The 25,972-nt window shown below is 40.3% G+C and overlaps 1 protein-coding gene across 17 annotated transcripts in view; it reads right to left on the bottom strand.

The window, feature by feature from the left end:
• The window catches only part of LTBP1 (latent transforming growth factor beta binding protein 1), a 458,940-nt gene that overhangs the window by 183,226 nt on the left and 249,742 nt on the right, over positions 1–25,972 (bottom strand). For all 17 annotated transcript variants that reach the window (XM_044925805.2, XM_025260861.3, XM_044925802.2 and 14 more), the window contains 2 exons: positions 13,179–13,281; positions 8,466–8,537 (listed from right to left, as the gene is read on the bottom strand). In XM_044925805.2, coding sequence (XP_044781740.2) covers positions 8,466–8,537; positions 13,179–13,281 — 175 coding nt within the window. The remainder of the gene's footprint in view (positions 1–8,465; positions 8,538–13,178; positions 13,282–25,972) is intronic.

The raw sequence follows: 25,972 nt of genomic DNA, 5'->3' as shown, positions 1-25,972 counted from the left end.
GGATAAAAGTAAGGTACAGTGCTAATAACGTAAGAGAAAAACACTTTACCTACAAAGAAGACACATTGCAAACCAGAAAGTTTGCTATGAAAATAAACAATGAAGTGTGGAGAACTCTGATTTCTAAACCAAACTACTGAAAGCATGGAACAGGCTAGTAGAACCTAAAGACTAAAAGAATCAGAGAGTATTACTATCCCTCCCAGCACTGCTGTTTATTGATCAAGGCTTTAAGCCATGGTTTTCTAACTGTAACAAGCGGATGCAGTTGTTGTCAGGAATTGATAACATAGAAGCCACCTTAAAAAGTACTACAAACTATTATATAAATGTTAGTAGCCCAAAGTGGGGAGCCCAGGCAGCCAAGGTAGACCCTTGGATACATACACTCTCCATACATACACTCTCCAGGTATGTCATCTTCCATTACTAATTTCTTGGAGACTCAGGGCTCAGTTTCACTGCAAGTTTAAAGAAAAATAGCACTATCTCACCGGGTTACTGTGACATGGCTGAATCACCCAACCCAACAACTCCACTAAACAGGCATTCAATGAACACTAGCAAAATACATAGAGAAAAAAATGTATAGGCAATAATAACCAAAAAGGAAATTGATTATTATGAGCCTGATGGGCTACAGTCCGTGGGGGTCACACAGAGTCGGACACAACTGAGAGACTTTGCTTTCACTTTCAGTAAACAGAAAGTTATCAAAATTTTTTTATCCAAGTGTTACCATAAGGAGAAAAGCATCACATAAATAAAATCAACGGTCATTAGAGCAGCAGGTGGCCCAGCCAGTTCTCCTCTGGAGAAAGTCTGGGGAAAAGTCGGGTGAGGATCTGGGATTACCAGAGGAAGAACTTAGATTAAGGGTCAAGCTGGCAACAAGGATGTCTGTGCAGCACAGGGATCTCTGCTCAATGCCATGTGGTAGCCTGGGTGGGAGGGGAGTTTGGGGGAGAATGGTTACATGTATAGGTATGGCTGAGTTGCTTTGTTATCCGCCTCAAACCATCAGGACATTGTTAATCAGCTACACTCCAGTATAAAGGTTTTTCAAAAAACAAAAAAAAGGTTAAGCTGGGCTGGAGTGCTAGTGAACTTAGCACACTTTTAGTACTAGATGTTTCGGGCTCACTGTCACTAAGAGCTTAATTATGTCTACAGTTCTTCACTGTCTACTTTGCTCCTTGACATCATCACTGCAGTAAGGCCCAGGACAAGTTGAGTGGGCCTTGGGAGAGGCAGTGGGGGCGAGAGAGGGAAGGAAGATTGCGGAAGACGGGTAAGTGGGGAAGGGGAGGAAGAATCCAGAGCACTCTTCACAGTCGTCCCCCGGTATCCCTGGGGGATTGGCTGCAGAACCCCTTCTCTTCGTGAAGATCTCCAAATCTGCAGATGCCCAAGTCCCTGACATCAAAGGGCATAAGACAGTCAGCCCCCCATATCTCCATGCAGAACCCACAGATACGAAGGGCAACTGTACTAATCTGAAGACATTTAACTTTTCAGAAACATTTAGGTTTCTGAAGACATCCATGAAAATTTGGTCACAATCCATACTCTTTGAAGGAAACCAAAAACATCAATGGGGGAATCAAAAAAGTTAAAAGTTAATTCACAAAATATATCAGCTTTGCATGTATTTAAAATAAAACTTTGAAAGAAGCTGACACTCACTAGCCTGAGGCACTGTACCAAACCAATTTTGAATTTAGCCTGTCTCCACCCCCAAATACTTTGACAAGTCTCACCCATCCCTACTGGGGTAAATGCCATCTTTGATTTTCCAACTCAATGGGAAATTTCCTCTGACACTGCATCTGGTTCATTTCTTACAGTGCTTACTACATGCTGCCTTGATGTTATAGACTGATGTGATGCCTTTTAATTATTTATGGGAACAGTGATTTTTTTAAGGGTATGAACTGAGTGTTAATATACTTCTCAGAGTGCTCCCACTTAAATTGTCATTAAATATCCATAAAATAAAGGAATGCGTGAATGCCAGATGGTGAATAAACTTGTGTTGATGGGCTGCATAATTACAACAGATTAAAAAAGACTGAGGATAACTGTTAATTATATAATTTGAAGTCCTCTGAAAAGCTTTTCTATACTCACAAAGAAAAACAATTTATTATATATATGTTAGAAACCACATTCTGATATTGATTTCTTTAAATAAAAAAATTAAAAACCTCAGTCCTGATATGGACACTTTTTTTTTTTTAAAAGTAGCATAGTAAGTTCATGCTTTGGCACTCACCCCTATTTCTCAATATATAAGAATTACTGAAATATTAATACATGATACAGGGAAGCCACTGAAACTCTGGGTCTACTGTCTAGAAAGCACCAAGAGAAGCCAGGATACTATCAACTGAGGGTAACAAATTAAATGTATCTATGAAAACACTCCTTCCTCAGCAGCTGAAATCCAGCTAAACTTCTCAGCATGCTTAAAATGTTGAATAAATACATTTTTAAAAATGAAATAAGAATAGATAAGCTATGACAAACAATGAGATTTCAAAAATGAAAAATAATCTTATAATGAAAAGTGTAACAGATAGGGTAGAATCTAGATAGGCATAATAAAGCAGCAATTGGAAAACTGGAAGACAGAACTAAGGTATTCATGCATAAAGCAGCAAAAGAGACAAGAGGAGAAAAGGACAAAGGACATGTTATGAGAGACATTGTAAACGGAGTCTCCAACACTTGTCTAAAAGGAGTTACAGCTGGAGAGCATGGTGGAGAAGCAGTATTTAAAGAGATAACATCTGATCATTTTTCAAATATGAGGAAAGACTGGAGTCTTCAGATGGACAACACACTCTGCCTACTGAGTAAAATCAAGATAAATCCACATATAGACACATCATGGTAAAACTACAGAACATAAAGAATTAAGAGAGGATATCCAAAGACAGAACCATTCTCTACTAAGGAAAACAGTATCATAAAGAAGTCAGAAATCCAGTGATATTCTGTAGGTCAAAAGTACTGCTGGAAAATAACTGTCATCCTAAAATTGTATACCTGATTACTCTCATTACAGAATGAGTTCAAAATAAAGATATTCTCAGACATGTAAAGTATATACTTCTTAGTGATTCTCACTTAAAGAACTGTTAAAGGCTGTGATCTCAAAATATAAATTAGCAAGTAAAAATATAGGACAGCCAGTTAAGCTTGAATTTCATACAAGCTAATACTTTAAAAATATATGTCTCAAATTATTTGCGGTTTACCTGGCATTCAAATTTAACTGTGCGTCCTATATTTTATCTGACAATCCGATCACAAAACATGAACCCAGAAAGCAAGGATACAAGAAACAACGCTGAGTGAAAAAAACTGATACCATCTCAGTAAACTCATTTAACTATTAACCATACGAAAAAAGTTGTTTCCATTAACTATACCTTTGGAAATAGTTCTGAAATGATAATCTCTTTTCTAAGAAAGTTATCACAAATCCATTTTCTTTTAAATATGCAAGCTGTTGTCATAATGGCCTTTGGACATCTCTACATTAAAAGAAGTGTAAATCCAATAACTGTTTCCCCACATACCACAAGTCCATTATATTACAAATGATGCATGCAATTAATCATAAGAAAAATAAGAAACTGGTCTTAAAATTAAGTATCACTGTATCTCACCCTACCTGTCTGTTTTAAGCCAGCAGTATACCACAGGCCAATTCTTTTCTCCAGCCAAGCCAGTTTACTTGAGGGTCTTTCCTGTACTTTCTAGCCTCCTTCACTTTTTACTTTCATGCATTGGAGAAGGAAATGGCAACCCACTCCAGTGTTCTTGCCTGGAGAATCCCAGGGACGGCAGAGCCTGGTGGGCTGCCATATATGGGGTCGCACAGAGTTGGACACGACTGAAGCAACTTAGCAGCAGCAGCAGCAAAGCACTCAAAGACCAGTCTTCCTCTACATATTCACCATAGCGCAGTCACAGCAATTTTTTTATGTTCACTTAAGAGGCCTGAAATGTAAGCTACAGTCCAGACAACCTCTTTATAACCGAGAAGTTCCATGTACACCTTCCTTATATGGATTATTCGTCAAGACTGGTCAGTTTCATTTAATGACAGAGGTATGCCCCTGGGTGGGGCGGGGGTGCTTGGTAGGGGGAGTGCATTATCTTTACTATGGTCTGAATACAATTCAATTTCAGATGCACCTCGGGGCACTTTCTAGCAAAAAGAAGTCCTGCAGTGAAAGTTTTAGTAGAGTATTATTGTGTCTTAGTGTATCTGTTTTGTAATTTTATTTTATTAGAGCAGAACAACCAGTGTAATAAAATCAAGCCAAAAGAAAGTTATGTGGACAGCTTTTTATATTTGCTTTAACGGGCTCATCTGGAGTGAGCTGAAATTCAGCTAGTTGGATGACTGAACAAAGCAAATTACATCCTGCTGATTCAAACTGATTTAATTACACCAAATCCAAAGGGCAAGACTGATGTCTTAATTCATCATTCATCACATATCCTCAGTCTGTAGTTCAGGAGTGCCCCGCCAACTCATGTTTATGGACTATGGGATATTTTTTAAAGATTTCAAGATTCATGAAAAAGAAATATACATACACTGGATTCTAAAAGCACAGACACTGTCTAGCTAAGTATTTTGGCATTGCCCATAGCACCTCAGCACATGCTAAAAATGTAGAAAACAGTAGATTGATTTCAGAGCTATACACTAATGAAAGAGGCAGGTGATTTTAGCATATTAAAAGAGATATTTGCTTTAAATAAAAGATTTCATTGAATAGACTGGTCCCCAAGTAATTTCAGAACCCAACTCTAGAAGTGATATTTACACCTAATTTTTAAGAACACATTTATTTCATGGCAAAGTGATAGTCAAGTGTTCAGTCGTGTCCAACTCTTTGTGACCCCATGGAGTAGAGCCCACCAGGCTCCTCCGTCCATGGGATTCTCCAGGCAAGAATACTGGAGTGGGTAGCCATTTCCTTCTCCAGGGGATCTTCCCGACCCAGGGATTGAACCTGGGTCTCCTGTACTGCAGGCAGATCCTTTACCATCCGAGCCACCAAGGAAGACCATGAAACAGGAGTTCCTACAATCACTGCCATGAGGTATTTCTTCATTTAATTCTAATTCTACATCAAACCTTCAGCATAATAATGAAATGACAAATGCCGCTCTAGTTATCCACCAGAAATTTTAATTGAATTATTTGTTTTTATAAATGAAGCAAATTATAACAATTCCATAAATGTTGAGGGTAGTGAGGGCAGGTTTTAGAGCTCCATGTGTGTATATGCAATAAATCATTCCTTTGAAAACATAATTGCAGCACGACTAGAAAGGAGGGGAAAACCCAACTTTTAGGGCAATTATTTGAAAGCTTCTCAAATTAACTTGTGCACAGTTGGCTCTTTGTTACAGAGTACACGTTATGAAAAGTTGTTTCAGGCATTAATTCACTTAGGTGAAGGAAATAATGCAATTCTAGTTATTAATCACTTTAATTTTAAATGTGCTTTGTAAACTGAGAAGACATTAAACTCTAAGAACAATGTGGAACACACAAGTAAATTAGATGGTTAACGGGCTTCTTTTGAAAAACTTCAAAATAAAGAGCTTCAAGGCTCTAGGAAAATCCAAGTGTACATATGTAATGTGAGAAAGTTCTACCTAAGTTTAGTGGCCAGTATCACAAAGGGAATGAAATTAAGCCCTTCACTCAAAAGTAATGTAATAGATTATGATGAATGAAGTCATATGATGTTATGAGTCAATCTACTCTGTAGTGTAATTTAGCAGTGCCTTCTTGAGGCACCATGAAATAGAATTTTCTGTGATATTTCACTCCAGAATTCATGCCAAAAAGTACAACACTGTTTTGCAAATATTCTCCTAAGACAAACATAAGCCAGGATTTGGCATTTCTGAACATCAGTGTGACTGAGGAGGAACCGTTTGATATGCTCAGTATGAACAAAACTTGTTAAAGGTCACTCCATACCAACCAAACCAGAAAAGGAAAAGACTAAAATCCTCAGGGAATTACTTGAAGGCTTCTCCACTTTGTTTTGCTAAATGAGATGACAAATGATTACTTGCAAATTTTCACTTCCACTTCTATAGTGGCATTTTTATGAACATGAACTGTTAAAACCTTGAACTAGCCAGTAGAAAGAATATATTAGATAACCATCCTTTCTTATTAAATCAAATATTAATTTTGTTGACTTCTATTAGTTCTCAAAACAGATAGTATATCATATTTACATTAGTAATACTTAACAGATATATACAAAATCGGTAAAGAGGCCATGCTGCACACAGAAACAGAGATGGCTTGGGAATTTAATCCTGGCTGGGCCTCCTCATTATCTCTGTGATCCTGGGTACTCTCTTTCAGTTCCTAATTGGGATTAATAATGTCCAAATCCTATCCCACCCCAAGAAAATGAGTAAACTCTTCATCATTTGACATTCAGAGAAATTAGGAGCATCTGACATTTCTGGAGAGTTTCTAACAAGTAGTCATGCAGACTTAGAATGGTGAGGTATAAATATGGACCCTCCTCTTTCTACAGCTTAATGAAGAGACCAGATATACCTAATCAAAGCAACACTTCAGGAAACTACATGTCTATGGTCTAAAATTTGTGTGACAGACCAGTCATTTCTTTCTTCTCATGCACAACACCTCTATCCCAGGTGACAGAAAAATACTGCTATCAGAATAAATTGACAGAGTCATTTAACATCACGTACTGTATAGGAAAATCTCCCCTGTAGCATCCTGGGCCATCAGCTATTAGGGATCTGTTGGATCACTCCTAAGTGCTGGAAACTCAGTACTTCCAAAAGCATTTCATTACAATGATTGGGAATTCTAATCCACAGAAAAGGTCTGCATGTAGTTGTTATAAATATGCCTCCTTATAACTCCAGCCTATTGACTTTAGCTTTTGAAGTAATTTATAAGTCTTGTAGGACAGTTGATTAAACATTTAAAGGCATATTTCTAAGGTAGCCACTATATTTCTCTTCAGTCAACTTGGTTTATGTTTCTCTTCAGTCAAACAACTTGGTTTATATGGTAGAATATACATTTAGCCATCTATTCATTCTTCCACCCATTTAATTCAATCTTCTACCCATACAGTATGAACTTTAATGATATCTGAAATTCTACTGATTCTTACATAATGTTGATTAATCCACTACTCCCACATCCCTAGCAGTACTACAAGTTTGCAGATGTTTCTCAAAAAGCATCTTGAGCACTCTCTCCTTTGCCAACATTCTTTGATCTACAATGAGGGCTTAAAATATCTGAAGGAAAACGTTTTAAAGACATGGTATATCTATGTGCATTTCAAAAGAAGATTCTTTCAAAGTCAGCAAAAGCTCTTTAAATCATAAAAGTTATACAGATGCAATATTGAAGAGATAATTCACTTGAGAAAATTCTCAGATAATTAAGATATTCCCATGACTTGAACCATTTTGATAGGGATTAACCTAAATATTGTTAACACTACATTAATCTGCTCTGTCCCTATAAACACATACTGGTCAAGGATAGAGAGTCTCAGACCACAAGTCAGAGGACATGTGCTGTGTTTTGATATGGATTTTGGTTCAATAAGACTCTTGAGAGCTCTTTCTCTGTTTATTGCAAAGTACACATATTTCCAAGTTACTACCACCACCTTCATCCTAGACATGTACTGGGAAATTAGGAGGCACTGATTGTACATCTCCCAAAGTAAATGAAATGAAATTTGCTATCATATATGGGTACTATAAGCTAGGCACTGGTAAACCTGAATTATAACCTCAGATCTATTTGGCCACAGAAAAGTCACTTAACCAGTCTGGACTTGAATGTCCTCACTCGTAAAGCACAGACACTGAACTAAAGGATTTTTGAAGGTCCCACTGCTTGTATGTTTCTATATAGATTGAACAAAAGCAATTATCCTTCAATTAAAAATTTAAAAAAAAAAAGAAATGTATTTGCTCTGATATTTAATACCTTAATAGTTTGAGTAGCCAGAAACAGTCTGATGAGAGAAAAAAGGGAACTCCGTGGCCCAATCATATGTCAGTAAAGAAGTAATACTTCTAGGAACATGCATGTGCTCATGTGTGCACACACCCCATGTGGATCGTGCACTCCCTAATGTAATCCAATCTGCCATGGATTTCAACACCAATAGATGGGGGGGTGGGGGGGGGGTGGGTAAGTTCCATAAAGTTTAAATGGTAGTGATGTAATTCTAGCAACCATACACTAAACTTCTTTTTCCTAAACGGAGTGAGCAAAAGGTGGTTCTCTGTGTGACCTTCACAAGCTGGGTTAATGAGCAAAACACGGTAAAACAACTCAAGTTTCTAAAAGCAAAACAACTGTTGAGCTCATACACCAGTGAATTCACAGCTGATCTTACCTTGACAAAAGGTGTTGTTAACCCGTTTATAACCTTGTAGACATTCCATCATTTGATTATATCCATGATAAGCTGTAAAAAAGAAACAATGCTGTTACATGCTTAAATTCTTACAACCCTAAACTACTGTATGTGATAAGCAAAGGGATATAAAGCATCAGTGATCTTGCTTCTAAGAGATCAACCCAATGTATATCCATTTTCCTTTGTTTTTCAGTATATCTCATGTTTTGCAACAGACATAAATCTCTATTAGTTGTCAATCTTTATGTTCATTCAAAAACCATAAAACTGTTCTATATTTTCTTCTAATTAGTGACTCTTACCAAAAAATTCAGTTCCTCCCCAATGATTAACTACTGGCAGTTGAATTTTCTTATAAATTCAGAGAGGGTAATTAAACATCCTGGTCTGCCTAGGACAGTCCTTGGTGATACCTGTTGCTCCATCAAGGTTCATTAACAGCACTCCACTTCTCTCTGAAAAGTTCCCCAGTTTAGATAATAAACTATATGTTCACTTTAATTATAGGCTCACATGTTCTAGTATAAGCTGATTCTCTCTACCATGCAGCTGAGAAGAACAGGTATTAAAGGAAGCCAGGAGATGTAAAGAGCTGCTCTGATACATTGTCTGATCCAGCACTCAGAAAACTCAACCAGTCAAATGTTGAAGCCACCAATTTACCAACAGAACCCTAGCCACTGAAATTCTGACATCCTACTGTGATACCTGAGAGACTTCTTGGCATAAGTACCAGAACCAGTTTGACCTAGGTTCAAATCTTGGCTCCGCCTATTGACAGCTCTGCCACCTTGGAAGACAAGCTTTCTGGAAGACAAGCTTTCTGGGAGACAAGCTTTCTGGAAGACAAGCTTTCTGGGAGACAAGCTTTCTGGAAGACAAGCTTTCTGGGAGACAAGCTTTCTGGGAGACAAGCTTTCTGGAAGACAAGCTTTCTGGGTTCCAAATGGAATTCTGTACAATGGGAGCATTCCCAACTGTTGAATAAGTCAGGGCTGTTGCGGAGTATAGAGATGCTTTATACAAAATGCCTACTGTAGGGCCTGACAAAAGTATGCACAGATATCATTGTTTCCTGCAATAATGTATTCTTTTATTAAGACAATAATGCACTGTTGTGAAAATAGGCTGAATGGTTAAACGACTTAGAAGACCTAAACAAGCAGTGAAACAAAAAAGTTCCAAGTAAAATGGAAATTTTCCTTTGAAAAATAAAATTATTTTGCCCCTAACACATGGTCTTTATTCTCACCACTAAGGAATAGCATGTAAGTATTTACTACTCGCATTCCTCTCCTCTATTACTTCCTTTCTTTGCCTTATTTCCTCTGCTAGAAAATGGTCAAAGTGAGGAATCTGGAAATAGTGGGTTAAAAAGAAAAAATCGGTATGTGGGGAGTCACCCATTCAGCCCCTTGGCCACATGTCCAGTCTTGTCCCATTTAACGAGGCCACCCTGTAACATGTTACCTACAGAGACTGTGAGATCTCTGTCAGTGAATTGTTCAAAGGCAAAAGAGAGATTATTATCTCATTTAAAAATTAAGTCGTTTACCTCAAGGCAGAAAGCCAGACCAGATGATCTTAAAGTCTTCCTCTGCTTAGAATTTGATGCTAATTTTCTTCGAAAAATGTTTAAAGGACAAGCAACTTGTTCATACCAAGTACATTTTTAATAGATTACAGACTCTTTAATGAAATCATTTGCAGATTTAAAACTAAGTTTTCACAGTAAGAACTGATCAACAATGAAAGTTCTTTCTGTATGTGGCTAAACAAAACCTTCAAAACAGTAAATAAGAGCCACTTGAAAACTGCTCTGAGTGGTGGCGGGTGGGGGTAGGGGGGAGAGGGGAAGCATGGAGCACAAAACCCTAGCTTCTAAAGCCAAGAAAAGCCTGCTGCTGCTGCTAAGTCACTTCAGTCGTGTCCGACTCTGTGCAACCCCAAAGACGGCAGCCCACCAGGCTCCCCCATCCCTGGGATTCTCCAGGCAAGAACACTGGAGTGGGTTGCCATTTCCTTCTCCAATGCATGAAAGTGAAAAGTGAAAGTGAAGTCGCTCAGTCATGTCTGACCCTCAGCGACCCCATGGACCCTATAGCCTTCCAGGCTCCTCCATCCATGGGATTTTCCAGGTAAGAGTACTGGAGTGGGGTGCCATTGCCTTCTCCGCAAGAAAAGTCTGCTCTCTTCCAAAATGAGTATGATTTTAAAATAAGCAAAGAAAGTTTTTTAAATGACACAGGAAGATTATGACTCTGAGCGTGTTTCTTGGGAGTGGGCTACATGGTAGGATGGCACAAACGGAGTAAAAGTCAAGATGTCAATAGCTTACTTCATTCATAATCCATGTTGCTCTTCAATTTATACATTAGAGCAACCCATACAGACCTTATTTTCATTAGCTAAAAGTGATAGCAACTTTGTACTTTTACTTTCTACTTAAATTATTATCAACATTAGAATATAGAGCTAACAAAACCATATAAAGTATTGAATTTATCCCCAGATGATACAATTCTAGGTAGAAAATGATGCAACACTGTGATTCCCTTTACTCTTCACTTCTGTCCCTGTCTTGCAACTTTGGGCTTTGGAAATAAGAGGAAAGAGAAGCTAAATAAGCAAACGATACACAGAGAAGGGAAAAAATGGAAAAGAAAAATAAAAGATAAGTACTTTTGCCTGGAAAATCCCATGGACAAAGGAGCCTGGTAGGCTGCAGTCCATGGGGTCGCTAAGAGTCAGACACGACTGAGCGACTTCACTTTCATGCATTGGAGAAGGAAATGGCAACCCACTCCAGTGTTCTTGCCTGGAGAATCCCAGGGACGGGGGAGCCTGGTGGGCTGCCGTCTATGGGGTCGCACAGAGTCGGACACGACTGAAGCGACTTAGCAGTAGCAGCAGCAGTTCCTCAGTCCTTAGACTCAGCAGTGGAAAACATACTCACCTTCATACTATTATAAACTTATCCCCCAAATGATGGGGAGACATTTTTTGAAAGGCAATGCTTCTTCAACATTTTAGACATAGATTTGTTTCATGGTCTGTAAGACTTCACAGCAAATGACAGAGCTGGGAGTCAAACTCAAGTCTACCTAACCCTAAACTCCATGGTTTCGAAATCATACAAAACGTCCCCTAGATGTCCCTTTGGTCAGCTTGTCAGGATAATTTTATGTAGATAGATCTTTTAGTGAGGTGGGACCATCTCACTCAACCCACTGCTGGAAATCGCATTGCTAATCATTATTGAAACCCACAGAAAATTTCCTGGAGACAATGTCTCAGTACTGAATGTCATTATTTATGTGGGGTTTTTTCCCCTGCTGCTGCTGCTACTGCTAAGTCACTTCAGTCGTGTCCAACTCTGTGTGACCCCATAGACAGCAGCCCACCAGGCTCCTCCGTCCCTAGGATTCTCCAGGCAAGAATACTGGAGTGGGTTGCCATTTCCTTCTCCAATTTTTTTCCCCCTCTATATGAATAATTCATTAATTATCAGAAACTTCAGCAGGTGTTTCCAAAAATTATTCCTCTAAAGGAAGACAGGAGCAATTATCAAGGAAAAAAGTAAAATTAAATTAACTTTAAACATCAAAAGATTTAGAGAACAAGTTTGAGAGATAAGAATCATTTATGATGATGGAAGAATAGTATACAAGACAGACCAAAGGAGATTCTTAGGGGCAGTTTCTAGACTGAACAGGTTTTAAAAGGCAGTTGAGAATACCATTCAAATCAACAGATGTTTAACAAAGGATAAATAAAAATTATCCAATGGAAGCAAATGAGAAACTCCTCTCAGCATAAACTATTAAAAAAAAACTATTAAAAAAAAGATGACAACATATAAAAATATCACTTGCTTTCTTGGCAAAAACATGACAAATAAGAAAACGGAAAGCTCCACTTAAACCCAGCTACCTCTGTCTTTCTAAAAAGTACTAGGAATCAATTATCCAGAGCAGACACTATATTCAAAAACTGGGGAGAAAGTAACAGAAAGATGTAAATCTGGATTTATTCACATCAACAGGTTCTGGAAAATAAATTTTATAGACTAATCAATGCACGTAGATGTCAGTAGAGATTTATGTCTTGAAAAATGTGATAGTTTAACAGCAGAGACTAAGAGGAAAAGGGAGGAAGCACTGTGTCCTGACTAAGCTTCTCTTTCACAAATCAGCAATCATTCATTTCTCTATTTTAGCTTTTCTCTTCAGTGAAATTTGAAAACCTATAGCGTAATAACAACTACAAGAGAAGTTGTGGATATTAATACACATTTAAGGAATGTAATTTAACAACTGCTGATTTTTTATAGCAGCAGTTATCATTTCATTATCATTTTAAAAAAGATCTTATTTTTCTTTCATCTTAGAAAATAGAGCCTACTTATAGCACATCCCCCGTTAAGAGAATTTTTCTTTAAAGCAACTCAGCTGAACAAAAGGCAACCAATAACTATGTTTATTAAAAAACAGAAATTAAAAAAAAAAACAGAAATCAATATGAAAGCTTTCTCAGGCTTGCAAGGTTTCTGGAAATGCAAATTATTGTACTACATTCTACAAATCAATGCAATTTCTTTGAAGTCTAATGTCTCATCATTAAAACAGTCAACATAAGAAAACAGACATGCTACATTAACCTGCAAAAGAATGATGAAACGTCACTTACATGGCTTCTTGGGGCATTTCTGGCATTTGTGAAAGCCCCAGGAGGTGCCCACAGTTCCACAGCAGTCCTCCTGCTTTGAAAGGCCAGGGAGAGCTTTGCCACACTGCAATGATGAGGTGTGAAACAGGAAGGTTAATTGAATGCAGGATGCCCAGCTCCAGAGCACTGGTGTGCTTCACAGCCACATTATAAAACAGTTCCCTTGTTGTTGACACAGAACCTGGGAGGGGGGAGGCAGGGGTTGTTGAGAGTGGGGGCTCTAAAACCTCAGAATGAAACATCAGTACATAATCAGTAGGACATTCAAGCAAACAAGCATATTTCCAAGAGCTCCTTGGCATTTTTAGAGTCTTCATACACCCTGTCACTGTTTAGAGCACTTTACAAAACTTAACCTTCCAATGCCTTTTTTTGCATTTTTTTTCCCTTAGTAAGAAGGAACTTAAAAGATACTTTGAACTTTTTACATTTGAATTTTAACTGTCTACTGAGATGTCTGCAGTGGACACTCAGGGAACAGAGCTGTAAGGGTGAGGCATGCATGAAGACCTTGAGAATACAGCACAGATCCCACCTACAAGAGGCCATGGGTCCTCCTGCAACTCCAAGGCCTGGGCAGGGACAGAGTATGACCACGGGCTGAGCCAGACCAGCCCTGGGTGAGACAAACACTCCAGACACCCATGCAGCCTGACCCAGGGAAGTCAGCCACGCTGGGAAGGTTCTGGTAGGTTTAAATCAGGCCAGCAGGCAGAGGAGCCCAGCTTCGGGGTCACCTGAGAGCCATGGAGATGACAAATGCAAGGATCCATCTCATGTTCCAGTCAGCCAAGGTCAGAAGAGGCCAAGGGGCAGAATCCTGAAGTTAGACCTGCTCAGTGGCATTGACAAGACTTTAGAATGACAGACTCTGCTTTGTGAACCGATTTCGAGGCCAATGGTGCAGGAAGGGCCACCTGGCTCCTCATTCCTAATGTGCAGGCAAAGCCCAGATCTGAGGGGCCACTCTGCCTTCCTCTGTCTCAGCCTCTACAAGATTCTCCAAATGGCTTTCAGAGTCACCTTGGCTTCCCTTGTGGCTCAGCTGGTAAAGAATCCACCTGCAAGGTGGGAGACCTGGGTTCAATCCCTGGGTTGGGAAGATCCTCTGGAGAATGGAAAAGCTACCCACCCCAGTATTCTGGCCTGAAGAATTCCAAGGACTGTATAGTCCATGGGGCCGCAAAGAGTCAGACACGACTGAGCGACTTTCACTTTCACAAGACAAATTTGATCACATTACTCTGAAAGAAAACCTTCAGCGACTCTCCCCTGTATGAAGACTGCAATCTCCCTGAAATGATACGTGTGATCTTCTAGTTCTCACCTCAGACAATCTCTCTCTGTCCCCTCCCACCACTCTACATCCATCCTTCAGGCACACTCAAGGACTCCTTATTCTTAACAGGCTCAGAGAACCCTCACCATGAAACCTCCTGTCTCCTCAATTTCAGCAAGTTCCTCCAACCATCCCCTTTACTCCATGATACTTTCTACACAGTTCTGCTGCCTCCACTATATATTTTAATCAAACACAGATGTATTTTATTCATCTTTATATCCCAATGTATAGTACAAGTCGCAAATAAACTCTCAATAAATGTTAAGGGGAGGAAGGAGCAAACAATCAGAAGAAACTAAAGAACAAACCAGTTTCAGTCCATTCAAGCAAGCAATGGTCCTGGGGAAAACAATGGAAATTAGCAAACTAGCCCAGGCTGGTGAGCAGAACTCAGGGGCAGAAAGTTGGGACAGGTGGTGACTCGTAGAAGGGCAGCAGATAGTGGATACCAGTTGTCTGGCAGGCCTCCAGGGACCGCACTGCCTTCCCTCCAGGTCCACCCATGCAGCATTCCCAACAAGGCTCTGACTACATGTCCGACTTGTAAAACAAAACCAGAGAAGGCAGAGCTCAGCTAATGAAGTTGGAGTTACATCATAGCTTTGAAGTCCTTAGGTTTTTGTGGGTTTTCAAGATTTCAACAGGATGTCGTATTCTCTCCAAAAATAGTGTATGATGAGCAGGAGGAGGGGAGGGGGGCAATGGAGGGAGAGAGTGAACACATGTACAAATGCAGAACCTCGGGGAGGAACAACACATACTGGCTGCATTCAGGTAGTTCCCAGGCTCCTTCAGCTTAATAACTGAAGGCTTAAACCTGAAATACGAAGCAAGGAAGAAGGAAGATGGAACAACGCTCCAGGCATTAAGACTGCAAACAAAATGATATGTGAAGAACACAGAGGTCTCCACGGTTGCAATCAGCTGCCAAAGTGTGCTTGTGGTTTACTTCCAGTACGATCAGTCAGATTTATGTCAGACACCAGTGCACATCACATGTAGACCATTCTCGTCCCAGCCCCTCTAGGTTCTTCTCCTCATCAAGCAAAACTCTCAACACTTGCTGATTTTATATGCTCCAAATGCTGGTAGCAGTTAAAATCCAATTTTCACCTTGGATTCCTAGAATGTTTGATTTGGGAGGGCAAAAATAAATCATTTCTCCCGACTGGGCCTCAAAAAAATGGTACAAGGTTTTCATTACAGGATTCAGGCTGCTTTATCCTACGGCTTTGTTTTTGCGGGTCCACAGCCAAGAGCAGCACAAGCCATCCAAGTCGATTAAATAAATGGCAGGGTAGGTGGTACCACAACGCTGTGTGTTCCTCTCAAAACTGGGTCTGCACAGTATGAGGACAGACTGCCGGAGATAAAGTCAGGTTTGCAACAAGGCATGAAGTTTCATGGGCGCCCCTTTAGTTAATTACCTATGCAGAGATTTCAAAGGGCAGCAAGAAACTCTACCTGAGATCTTTGCAGCCAGATGCAGGACTTTCTGCCATACAAGAGGTTCCTCAGCACCTGATATTACCTGGATGCTGGAAGCATCTAGAACAAAAGAAGGTAGAGGAAGGATCTCCCCTCCATACCAAAAGTCCACACAGGAGACAATGACATTGAAAGAGACATTAGAATCTTCAAGGCCCCCTGTCAGCCTGGAGGAGTCTACTTCTCAATAAGACATAATCACATGGACATAGGCTGATGCTACTGAGCTACATTTTTATTCCCAGATTAAAGTGATTTTTTTACAAGTTAAAAACACAAATGGAATTTCTCTTGTGTGAATCACTCACCACATTTTCAGAGAAAGCCTGTGTCTCATTTCAAGGCATATCTTATTAGAAATCCAGGAGAAATGTGCTAACTGTATAACCCAATATTTAGTTAGTTCAAGCCAGAAAGGAAAACCTATGCTGTCCATCGAGCAACGCGATAAAGCTCAAAAAGTTCACACAACTCCAGGCTGCACATTAGGGGACTCTTGGATCCCACATGTCCATGCTAGGATTCAGCAAATGCATGGCCCACCTAGAGTGGTCCAAACAGAACAATAAAGGTTCAGGCTACCAGGTTCAGTGACTATCAGCTGAAGAAAGTAGAGATAATAAGACAGACAGCAGAGTTCAGACATGTTCAACAAACTTGTTGCTTGAAGTTACCTGCATGGTGAAGGTCTTAGCAGGACTACAGACTCCAGCTCACAAGAAAAGAGGATTCTACTCATTAAGCAGCAGACCTTTTCAACACTGAATGATTCTCAACAGTGGAAGAGGGCAACATCTTCACTGATGCTGAAGGCTGAAGGATCATCTCGTGGGAATGCCCAGGGTAAGAAGCAGATGTCTCTTAGGGTGTCTGTCAGATCTAGGGCTCCACGTTCAATATACACCGATAGGTTGCATTACTGACAAAGGAAATACTAGAGCCAACCCCAAGTATTGAGTTGCTCTCCTGTCTCTAACAGGACAGTGTCTGGGCAGATACACTCCTACCCAGCTTCTGTGCTTTACCTCGTCCCTCAAATCAACACTGCCAGGGATGCTCATACCAGTCTGAGCTTACTCCTAAAGGACCTATGCAAACTAGACAGAAAAAGAGGAAAACAAACAGAACTCCTCCCAGCCGTAATCACCATGATTCTTAGAAGGCTGGCTGCATGAAAACAACTCATCAACCATTACTATCTGCATATCTGGACGAGCACCATACATCAGAAGGTAAGACTATTTGGAAAGCATCACAATTACTCCATGAAAGTTCATGGTACTACTTTCACAGCAAAAAAAGTTATTATAAGTGATGGTGTAAAAGCCTTTGTTAAACATTGTTAAGAATTAACAGATTGCAAAATCATGAACTCTTCTAAATCTTGACCTGATTGAGAACACTTATCTGTAGACTTATCTGCACACTTACCTGCAAACCCTCACTTTTAAAATATCATAACACTTTCCTGCCACTCAAAATAAAGCTGTGATGACAGCTGGTTTTAGATCTCCCTATAAATACATGAGCATTAAGATTTAAATTTAATGGCTTATAATTTTTGTCTATTAAAAACTCGCCAATGGAATTGCTTCATAGATGAACAATCACTTGAAGAGAGTATGATAAATAAATATTGGAATATGGTTTCAAGAGATTCAATTTTCACACCTTAAAATGACTAGTACCTATAATATCCTCATTTCAGGAACGTTTGCTGCACCAGGCCAGTGGATCTTCCCCAGGAAAGATTCAGCCATGGGGAAAAGAAGGGAACAATGGTGTGGAATCATTACACCTGGACCTAAAGCTCAAGTCTCTCTGACAAGATGTTCCACACACCATCCAGCATCTCCAGACTAGTTCTCAGACAAAGGGATGGTAATCCCAACTTCAAAGGACTGTGGTGAGATTCCACAGTGCATGTCCAAGCATGGCTAACCTTACCCCGTCAGCCCCTGTGCAGGGACTAGTAGACAGTCATCTTCTGGGGCGTGTTCTGCACCAGGACACAGTGTTTGGTAAGCAGAGCATGGGCTGGCTGGATCTGCACCATCCTCCTCAGCTTATATCTTATGTGGCTACAACCTACCGAGAGCTACAGTGCTGGCCAGTTTGTTAGGCTCTCAGGATACATTTCTTACAAGAGTTCAGATACTTTAAGAGTAAAAGGGCTGCTTTATGAAGAGGGCAACCATGTCAAGGACCCAAAACTGAAGACATTTGAAAATGTTAATACTGAAATACTCTTACAAATTATCTTATCATGTGTATGTAACTCACTTTATTTTGCTATCAGGAACCATTATATAATGAAGTATAAAAGACTCTGAGTTTGAATAAAGAACATTTCTCTCAATGAGATTAAGACACTGGAACCAAAGAAACACAGAGAAACTAAACTATTAAAGTAATATAGATTTTTAAAATGCTCCTAGAGATTGTACCGAAGTAAAACATGAAAGGAGAGAGAGGCTGATTCACTGCAACTCTCTTTCTTCTAAGAGTATGCAGAGCAGTGTTTAGGCAAGAACTGAAACATGGCAGTGACTCAATGGCTGGACTGGGGAGAAAGATTCCAAAGGGATGGAGCAGCTTTAGCTAAGCCCAATACCGAACACCAACTGGAAGGGACGCCAGGGCGGGAGTAGGCGAAGGACAGAAGAAGGCAGGCCAAATGCAAAGGAACTGCGAGCCGGTGGGGCAAGTCAGAGAATGAAGTGGAGCTAAAGCATGGAGCATTCTCCCAATCTGGGATTCAGCTTGTAGCTGGATACCAAAATAAATCAGGAGGCAGGAATAAGGAAAGGTCAAAGCAAAAGAGTTCTGGATTGCTTGCAGTGAAATATCTGGCATCTGTGAAGCAGCATGGCAAACAGAAATATTGATCAAGAGGAGGAGGAAGAGAAAGAAAAGATTAAGTGTTTTATAAAAGTATAGTGCTCTACATCTGGTTTGTGTGTGCATGCTAAGTCACTTCAGTTGTGTCAGACTCCTTGCAACCCCATGGACTGTGGCCCACCAGGCTCCTCTGTCCATGCGATTCTCCAGGCAAGAATACTGGAGTAGGTGGCCATGCCCTCCTCCAGTCTACATCTGATACTTCCCTTCAAAAGTAAGTAGAAATTATTAGGATAGAGTACATCATTCATGGGGAAAAGTAGAAGAAATTACTGATCAATATGATCAGTAATCAGAGGCCCATAACAAAACTGGGTAATTATTAAATTATTAGAGAAGTGTTGGCTATACTTCTTCTCAAAGAACTAGAAGAAGGGCGCTTTTAAGTTCACTACAAAAGATCTCTTTCCCAACAAATGCTGTCCCCAACAAGAGACATCCCAATACAAGCTCCCAGGCATCCCCGTGTTTGGCAGAATTAGTGCATTATGATTGTGAAACTGACCTACCCACACAATCCTATTCCCGGATGTGGGACCAGTGAAAAATTGTGTAAAGATGACCCAGAACTCAATAAAGGACAAAAGTATAGCTTTTGAAGTTGGATCAATGTGTCAAAAGCCTTACTTTATCCATCACCACCTACATGGTCATGGGCAAAACTCTCAAAGTCTCTCTGCCTATTTCTTCCTTTAAATGGAACTAAAAATTTCCATTTCCACCAAGCTCTCAAAACTTAAACAATGCATGGAGGCAGATTCTACATGAGACAGCCACGTGTCCAGACATGCTTGGCTCAGAATCAATATTAGATCCCTTCCCTCTGGGTCACTTGTTTAAAAACCTGGGCTTATTTAACAAATGACAGAGTAATCTAATAGTTACTCAGTATAATACAGTGTCCCAACTTACAGAGAAGAGCTGCATTACAATAAGTTAGATCTAGAAATTTAAAGGGCTTCCCTGATAGCTCAGTTGGTAAAGAATCCACCTGCAATGCAGGAGACCCCGATTCAATTTCTGGGTCGGAAAGATCCACTAGAGAAAGGATAGGCCACCCACTCCATTACTCTTGGGCTTCCCTTGTGGCTCAGCTGGTAAAGAATCCAACTGCAATGCAGGAGACCTGGGTTTGATCCCTGGGTTGGGAAGATTCCCTGGAGAAGGGAAAGGCTACCCACTCCAGTATTCTGGCCTGGAGAATTGCATGGACTGTATTCCATGGACAGAGGAGCCTGGTGGGCTACAGGCCATGGGACTGCAAAGGGTCAGACACAACTGAGTGACTAACACAGAGAAATTTAAAAAGAAAAAGATATTCTTTTTTTTTTTTTAAGCTGCACTGCACAGCAAGGAGATCTTTGTTCCCCCACCAGGAATCAAACCCATGTCCCCTGCAATGAAAGTGTGGCATCTTAACCACTGGACCACAGGTTAAGTCCCCAAACAAGATATTCTTAAGATTTTGCTAAAAATGTTCAGGTTTTCGCTAAAGTTATCTGACCAGTTTTTTTAAAAAATAAAGGTCAGGGGGTTAATGCCGTGGAGAGTTTGTGATTTCATTTTACTTCTACTCAATAAGGACAATATGGTATCACTGAATCACAGTGAGTTAACCAGTTAATATCAGTATTTAAGCAACAGATGACTTCACTTTGGGGACATCGAGATTCTTCTTGTCATACTCCATGTCTTGGTGAGAGGACCAAAACCATGAAACCACAATAATGGAGCCTACTACTCTGCATCCACTCCCAAGCATCATGGCCCAAGCGCAAAGACACTGCAGAACATGGACTCCCTGAGACAGGTCCCAGAGAATGTGTCTGTTCTTTCCTGTTCAGCTAGTATCATGGACTGAATATTGTTGTGCCTCTCTGTGCATATTCACATCTGACCCCTAACAGCATGACATTAGGAGGTGTGGCCTTTGGGACATAATTAGATTTAGATGAGGTCATGAGGGTGGGCCCTTGTGATAGGATTAGTGTCCTCATGAAGAGAGACAGACTAGAGCCCTCTTTCTGCCCTATGAAGACAGTGAGAAGGTGGCCATCAACAAACCAGGAAGACAGCCCTGAAGTGAAGTGAAAGTCACTCAGTCACGTGTGACTCTGCAACCCCATGGACTGTATAGTCCATGGAACTTTCCAGGCCAGAATACTGGAGTGGGTAGCCTATCCCTTCTCCAGCGGATCTTCCCATCCCAGGAATCAAACCAGGGTCTGCTGCATTGCAGGCAGATTCTTTACCAACTGAGCTATCAGGGAAGCCTGAAGAGAGCTCTACCAGGAATTAAATCTTTCAACATCTTGATCTTATACTTCCAATCTCCAGAACTGGGAGAAAATAAACTTTGGTCATCTCTACTACCCAGTCTATAGCATTGGGTTGGCCAGAAGTTCATCTGGGTTCTTCCGTAAGATGTTACAGAAACCTGAACAAACTTTTTTGGCCAACCCAATATTTGTGATGGCAGCCCAAGCCAACTTAGACAGAGAGCAATGGTTCTTGTAAATCCTCCAGAAGAAATGACCTAAGAGCCTGCATGGAATAGCAGAAACGATACTGGAGTAAGACCCAGAAAGCCTCGGTTTTAGTCCTTACCTACCATAAACTCAAAACAAGACATGAAGCAAGTTTATTTCTCTCTGGACTTCAGCTTCCTCACCAATCAAACTTTAAGGACAGACTAACAGTGAATATTCATTGATGTGCCTAGAGTCTATGATTTTATGAGGGTAACCTGTGAAGGTCCATGTTCATTGAATGTCCCCTGCCTGTCAGGCTAATACACTAGATTCTCTGCCGCCATATGATTCCACATCCTAACATCATATCCTGACCTAGACCAGCTCTATCAGTGATAACCAGGATGGGCTTCCTCTTCTGGGCCCTGTTCCACGTCCTCCCCTTTTCCTGCTAGTCGGCACTACCAAAAAAAAAAACCAAACAAACAGTTCTTTCTAAAAACAGTTGTGGCTTTTCAGTGACTCCTTTCTAAACTATAAGAATTATAATAAATAGATAATTACCAATAAGTGAAATAAATTATTCAGGATAGGCATGGAGATGCAGACTTTCCATGCCTTGAGGTATGACTCTTTAGAAAGTTACATTATGATTGATCAACCCACACTGCACAGGTGTCCCATGAATTATTCCATATGTGAAAATGCCACACTCACCTCTACCACACCCAGAAGTACCTTATTCCAATGTTCTGGCAAAAAGCCTCAAGGTATTCTGGCAAGAAGAAACTACACCCTCAGTTCTATGAATCTGGTTGAGGAACATGAATCCCACTTATTAAAAAAAAAACAAAAAAAACTCTGGGATTTCTCATAAAAACCAGAATGAGGACCGTCATGGGAAGAGCTCTCCCTGCAAGTAATGTAACGATTAATCCAAACTTCTGTCACAGCTCTTCTTTGTTTCTATTAATCTTTTCACTATGATATAAACACATCTCCACTCTGGCAAAATGACTTCTGCCCATCTTCTGAGCAAAACAGTCCTCCTTGAGCCTGTGGACCAACCATGGCTCCAAATCAAACTAGAAAGCCTCATGAGAGCTCTTCAGCATCCATGTACCAGAACATTAAATATGTTTATGTCTATGTGCCAATAAGAAAAAGCATCCAAATCTCTGAACCCTATCACTAACGCAACATATTTGATCAACTTGTTCTAAAGGCCTGTTGTCATAAAGGGGAATATTGTTCGATGGAGCACTGGCAGGGTAACAGGCATTGTCTCATAAGAAGAAGAGGAAAACGCTTAAATACTTCCAGATTTTCTAAAAGAACTTGTAAAAAATTTGCTTTGGCTTGAGTAGAACATTCTTTATAGGAAAGGTTTTTTTTTTTTTTTTTTTTAAAGTTCACCCAGCTTTCTTTTATTAGAGTAATTAAAACAATGTTAGGCATTTGGGGTATCTGATACAACCATAATCCTCTGATATTTCAGGGTATTGATTTTACAAAGTATCTACTGTGACTAGGGCATTAACTGTTGTAAATGTATCCACATTGATTTCTGACAGTGTATTTGTTTAAAGCCTGCTGAAGCCAAACCATGGGCTTCAAGGAATTCCAGACAACTACTTTAGTTTTATGAAATGGTATTTTTAAAGTTACACTAAGGCAAAAAATGGCTTTAAAGTAACATAAAAGGGGAAAATATTCTTAAGCATGAAACTTATGATTCTACTTGACATCTTTTCTAAATAAACGATCAAATTTGGGCTGCCTGTTTTCTCCACCTCTACAATGATTTGAGGATTTCAATAGTCAAGTCTAGCAGGCTATGATATGTGTGTCTTGCTATTCTTAAATTGCAAAAAGAATAATTATGCTTTGTCATGATCATATTCCAACATCATAATTCCCTTAACCACCCCTTGCAGCAAAACATAAACAACATCATAAATCCTAGTACTAGATGATACAAAGATGAAATTTATCTTAACTCCACTACCAACGATACTTCCTTTATAAAGACAGACCCAAGATGAGGACGGAAATTAAGACAGGCAGATAGGCATGGCATGGTTATTACTACAGTAATCGGATCTCTCCCAAATGATGAACATAAAGGCCTCTTCTGCCCAAAGCTTATTTCCAGAACTGTATTGAGAGAAATTCTTTCTATAAAGCTTCATTGCCTGTCAGTTTCCTTTTTGTTTACAAAGATAGATACTGAAAGGAACATAAAACCGTTTGGGGCCTTATAACACTACGTAAACTGTAACACGTGCCTCATTTGGTTAAGCTTTCAGTTTTTCTGTATCTCATCCAAGTACACAGAACTCAAAACTAATAATTACCTGTGGTTTGGTCCCAAGTAGTATAGAAAAACTGAATGCCACAAGTCATATTAATAGGTTTAATTCCCTGTGAGCAGGGAACCATGGCTGCCTTGACCACTGCTCTGCCACTTGTGGTGGGAACATCTGCTGCTCACCCAAGAACCACTTGCCTCCCCACATGCTCCGGTTCCTAACCCTTATTAGTCAGCATGGACTGCCATAACGAAATTCCAGAGACTGGGTGGCTTCAACAACAGACATTCATTTTCCCTCCGAGTTCCAGAGGGTCAAGATCAAGGTGCCAGCATGGCCAGTTCTGGTGAGGACTCTCTCCCTGGCTTGCAGGAGGCTGCCATCCTGCCATGCCCTCACCTGGCAAAGAGATGGAGCTCTCTGGTTACAAAAAACACGAATCCTGTTGTATCAGGGCCTCACCCTATGACCTCATTTACTCTTAATTACTTCCTTACAGACGATCTCCAATTGCAGGCACATTGGGGGTTAAGACTCCAACCTATGAGTCTTCCTTGCTGCAGGAAGTGAGAGGCCGTGCATTCCACACAGCACAGCAGCAGAGCCGTGGAGACCACCGTTGGCCTGAGTCCCTGGCTCACCTGTGAGACATCGAGTGTGTACAAAGTGTAAGCTTTTGCAGGATTTGTGACTACACTAAGCCTTGTCTACTCTAATACTAATATATTTGCTGATGACTCATGTGTGCCTAGTAATGAGCTCAGTTCATAAGTGGCCCTGTCCTCATGAAAAGCACAAGTCTGTGGGGGAGAGAGGAGAGGCACAAAAATCACCTTTAGGACAATTAACTTTGAAATGGTCTGATTGGATTTCACATGCAGTAAAAAGGTTAGGGAGGAGGGATCAATGTGCATTGAAGGAGGACTGAAAGGCTTTTTGGAGGAGCCAACACTTGAGTCTCTCAAGCGGGGGCAGATCTGAAAGATCATTCTGGATACTGCCTGTGTTTGATGTTGGTACAGTTGGCTTTGTCCATTGATACTATGAGTAAGTATAAGTGGCATCTAAAGCTGCGGGAAAGAAGAAAGACGTCAAAATCGTCACAGTCAGAGCACTGCATGGCTAAAAGGAGCCTTGGTAGTCTTCTCAGCCAAACCAGTTATTTGAAAAATAAAGAAACCGAGGGCCAGGGACATGATGAATTTGCCAAAATGGAAAAAGAGCGATTGTCTTGGAAATACTAATATAAGCTAGTCCCCTCACCTCTCTGAGCCTCAAGGTTCATTTAAGTAAATGGGAGACAAGGATACCTACTTCTTGTTTTTTGAAGTTGTTTTGAAGGTCAACTAAGGCCATAAATGTGAATGCTCTCTATCAAATATTTTATAAAAATACACTGCCTCATTAAAATGCCTTCCCCAAAGCCACAGACCGTTAGACCATTTTCTTAACTCCGTCAAAGCTTGCACACTCTAAAGCAGTCCTCTTCAAAGTACCATCTTGAGAGCAGTGCTCTTTGTTAAAATACTTAGAACTCCTCTGTCTGGATTTCAAAATGCAGGGCTGAGGTTACACTATTTGAAATATTCTCAATGGTGGCAAATCCCTGTTCATCAAGGGGCTGACCTGAGAGCACTGGACGCTTTTGAATTCATTGAGAATACAGTAAATGGGTGGACAGAAAAACAGACATTTTCATGTGAAGTTCATTAACAGGTTCTGAAACACTTCCTTCAAAATCAATTTCCTAACTGCAAACAGCAGTGTTACTACAGTAAATTGCACAGTCTCAAAGAATGAGCTCATTGAAACAACATCCAATTTCATATATAAATTCTTTTATATATGAAAAAAGAAAAAGGGAGAAAAACTGGAAGGATAAGAAAATAATGTTACCATTATTGTGGGGGAAGGTGCAGAGCAAAGTCAGGAATCCTTTTGATATCTTTCGACAAAGGGCAATGCTGTTTTTTTTTCTCACTAAAATTTATGAATCGGGTTCTGAAGGATTGGGTTGTGGCTTATGTTTGTGCTTTTAGTAAGTCAGATGATTCCACTTCATTTTCAGTTTAGTTCAGTTCAGTCGCTCAGTCGTGTCTGACTCTTTGCGACCCCATGAATTGCAGCACGCTAGGCCTCCCAGTCCAACACCATCTCCCAGAGTTCACCCAAACTCACTTCCGTCGAGTTGGTGATGCCATCCAGCCATCTCATCCTCTGTCATCCACTCTTCCCCCTGCC

This window comes from Bubalus bubalis, chromosome 12, assembly GCF_019923935.1.
Source record: "Bubalus bubalis isolate 160015118507 breed Murrah chromosome 12, NDDB_SH_1, whole genome shotgun sequence".
Lineage (NCBI taxonomy): Eukaryota > Metazoa > Chordata > Mammalia > Artiodactyla > Bovidae > Bubalus > Bubalus bubalis.
The sequence above is the reverse complement of the archived record's forward strand: the minus strand, read 5'-3'. Positions and strand labels throughout refer to the sequence as shown.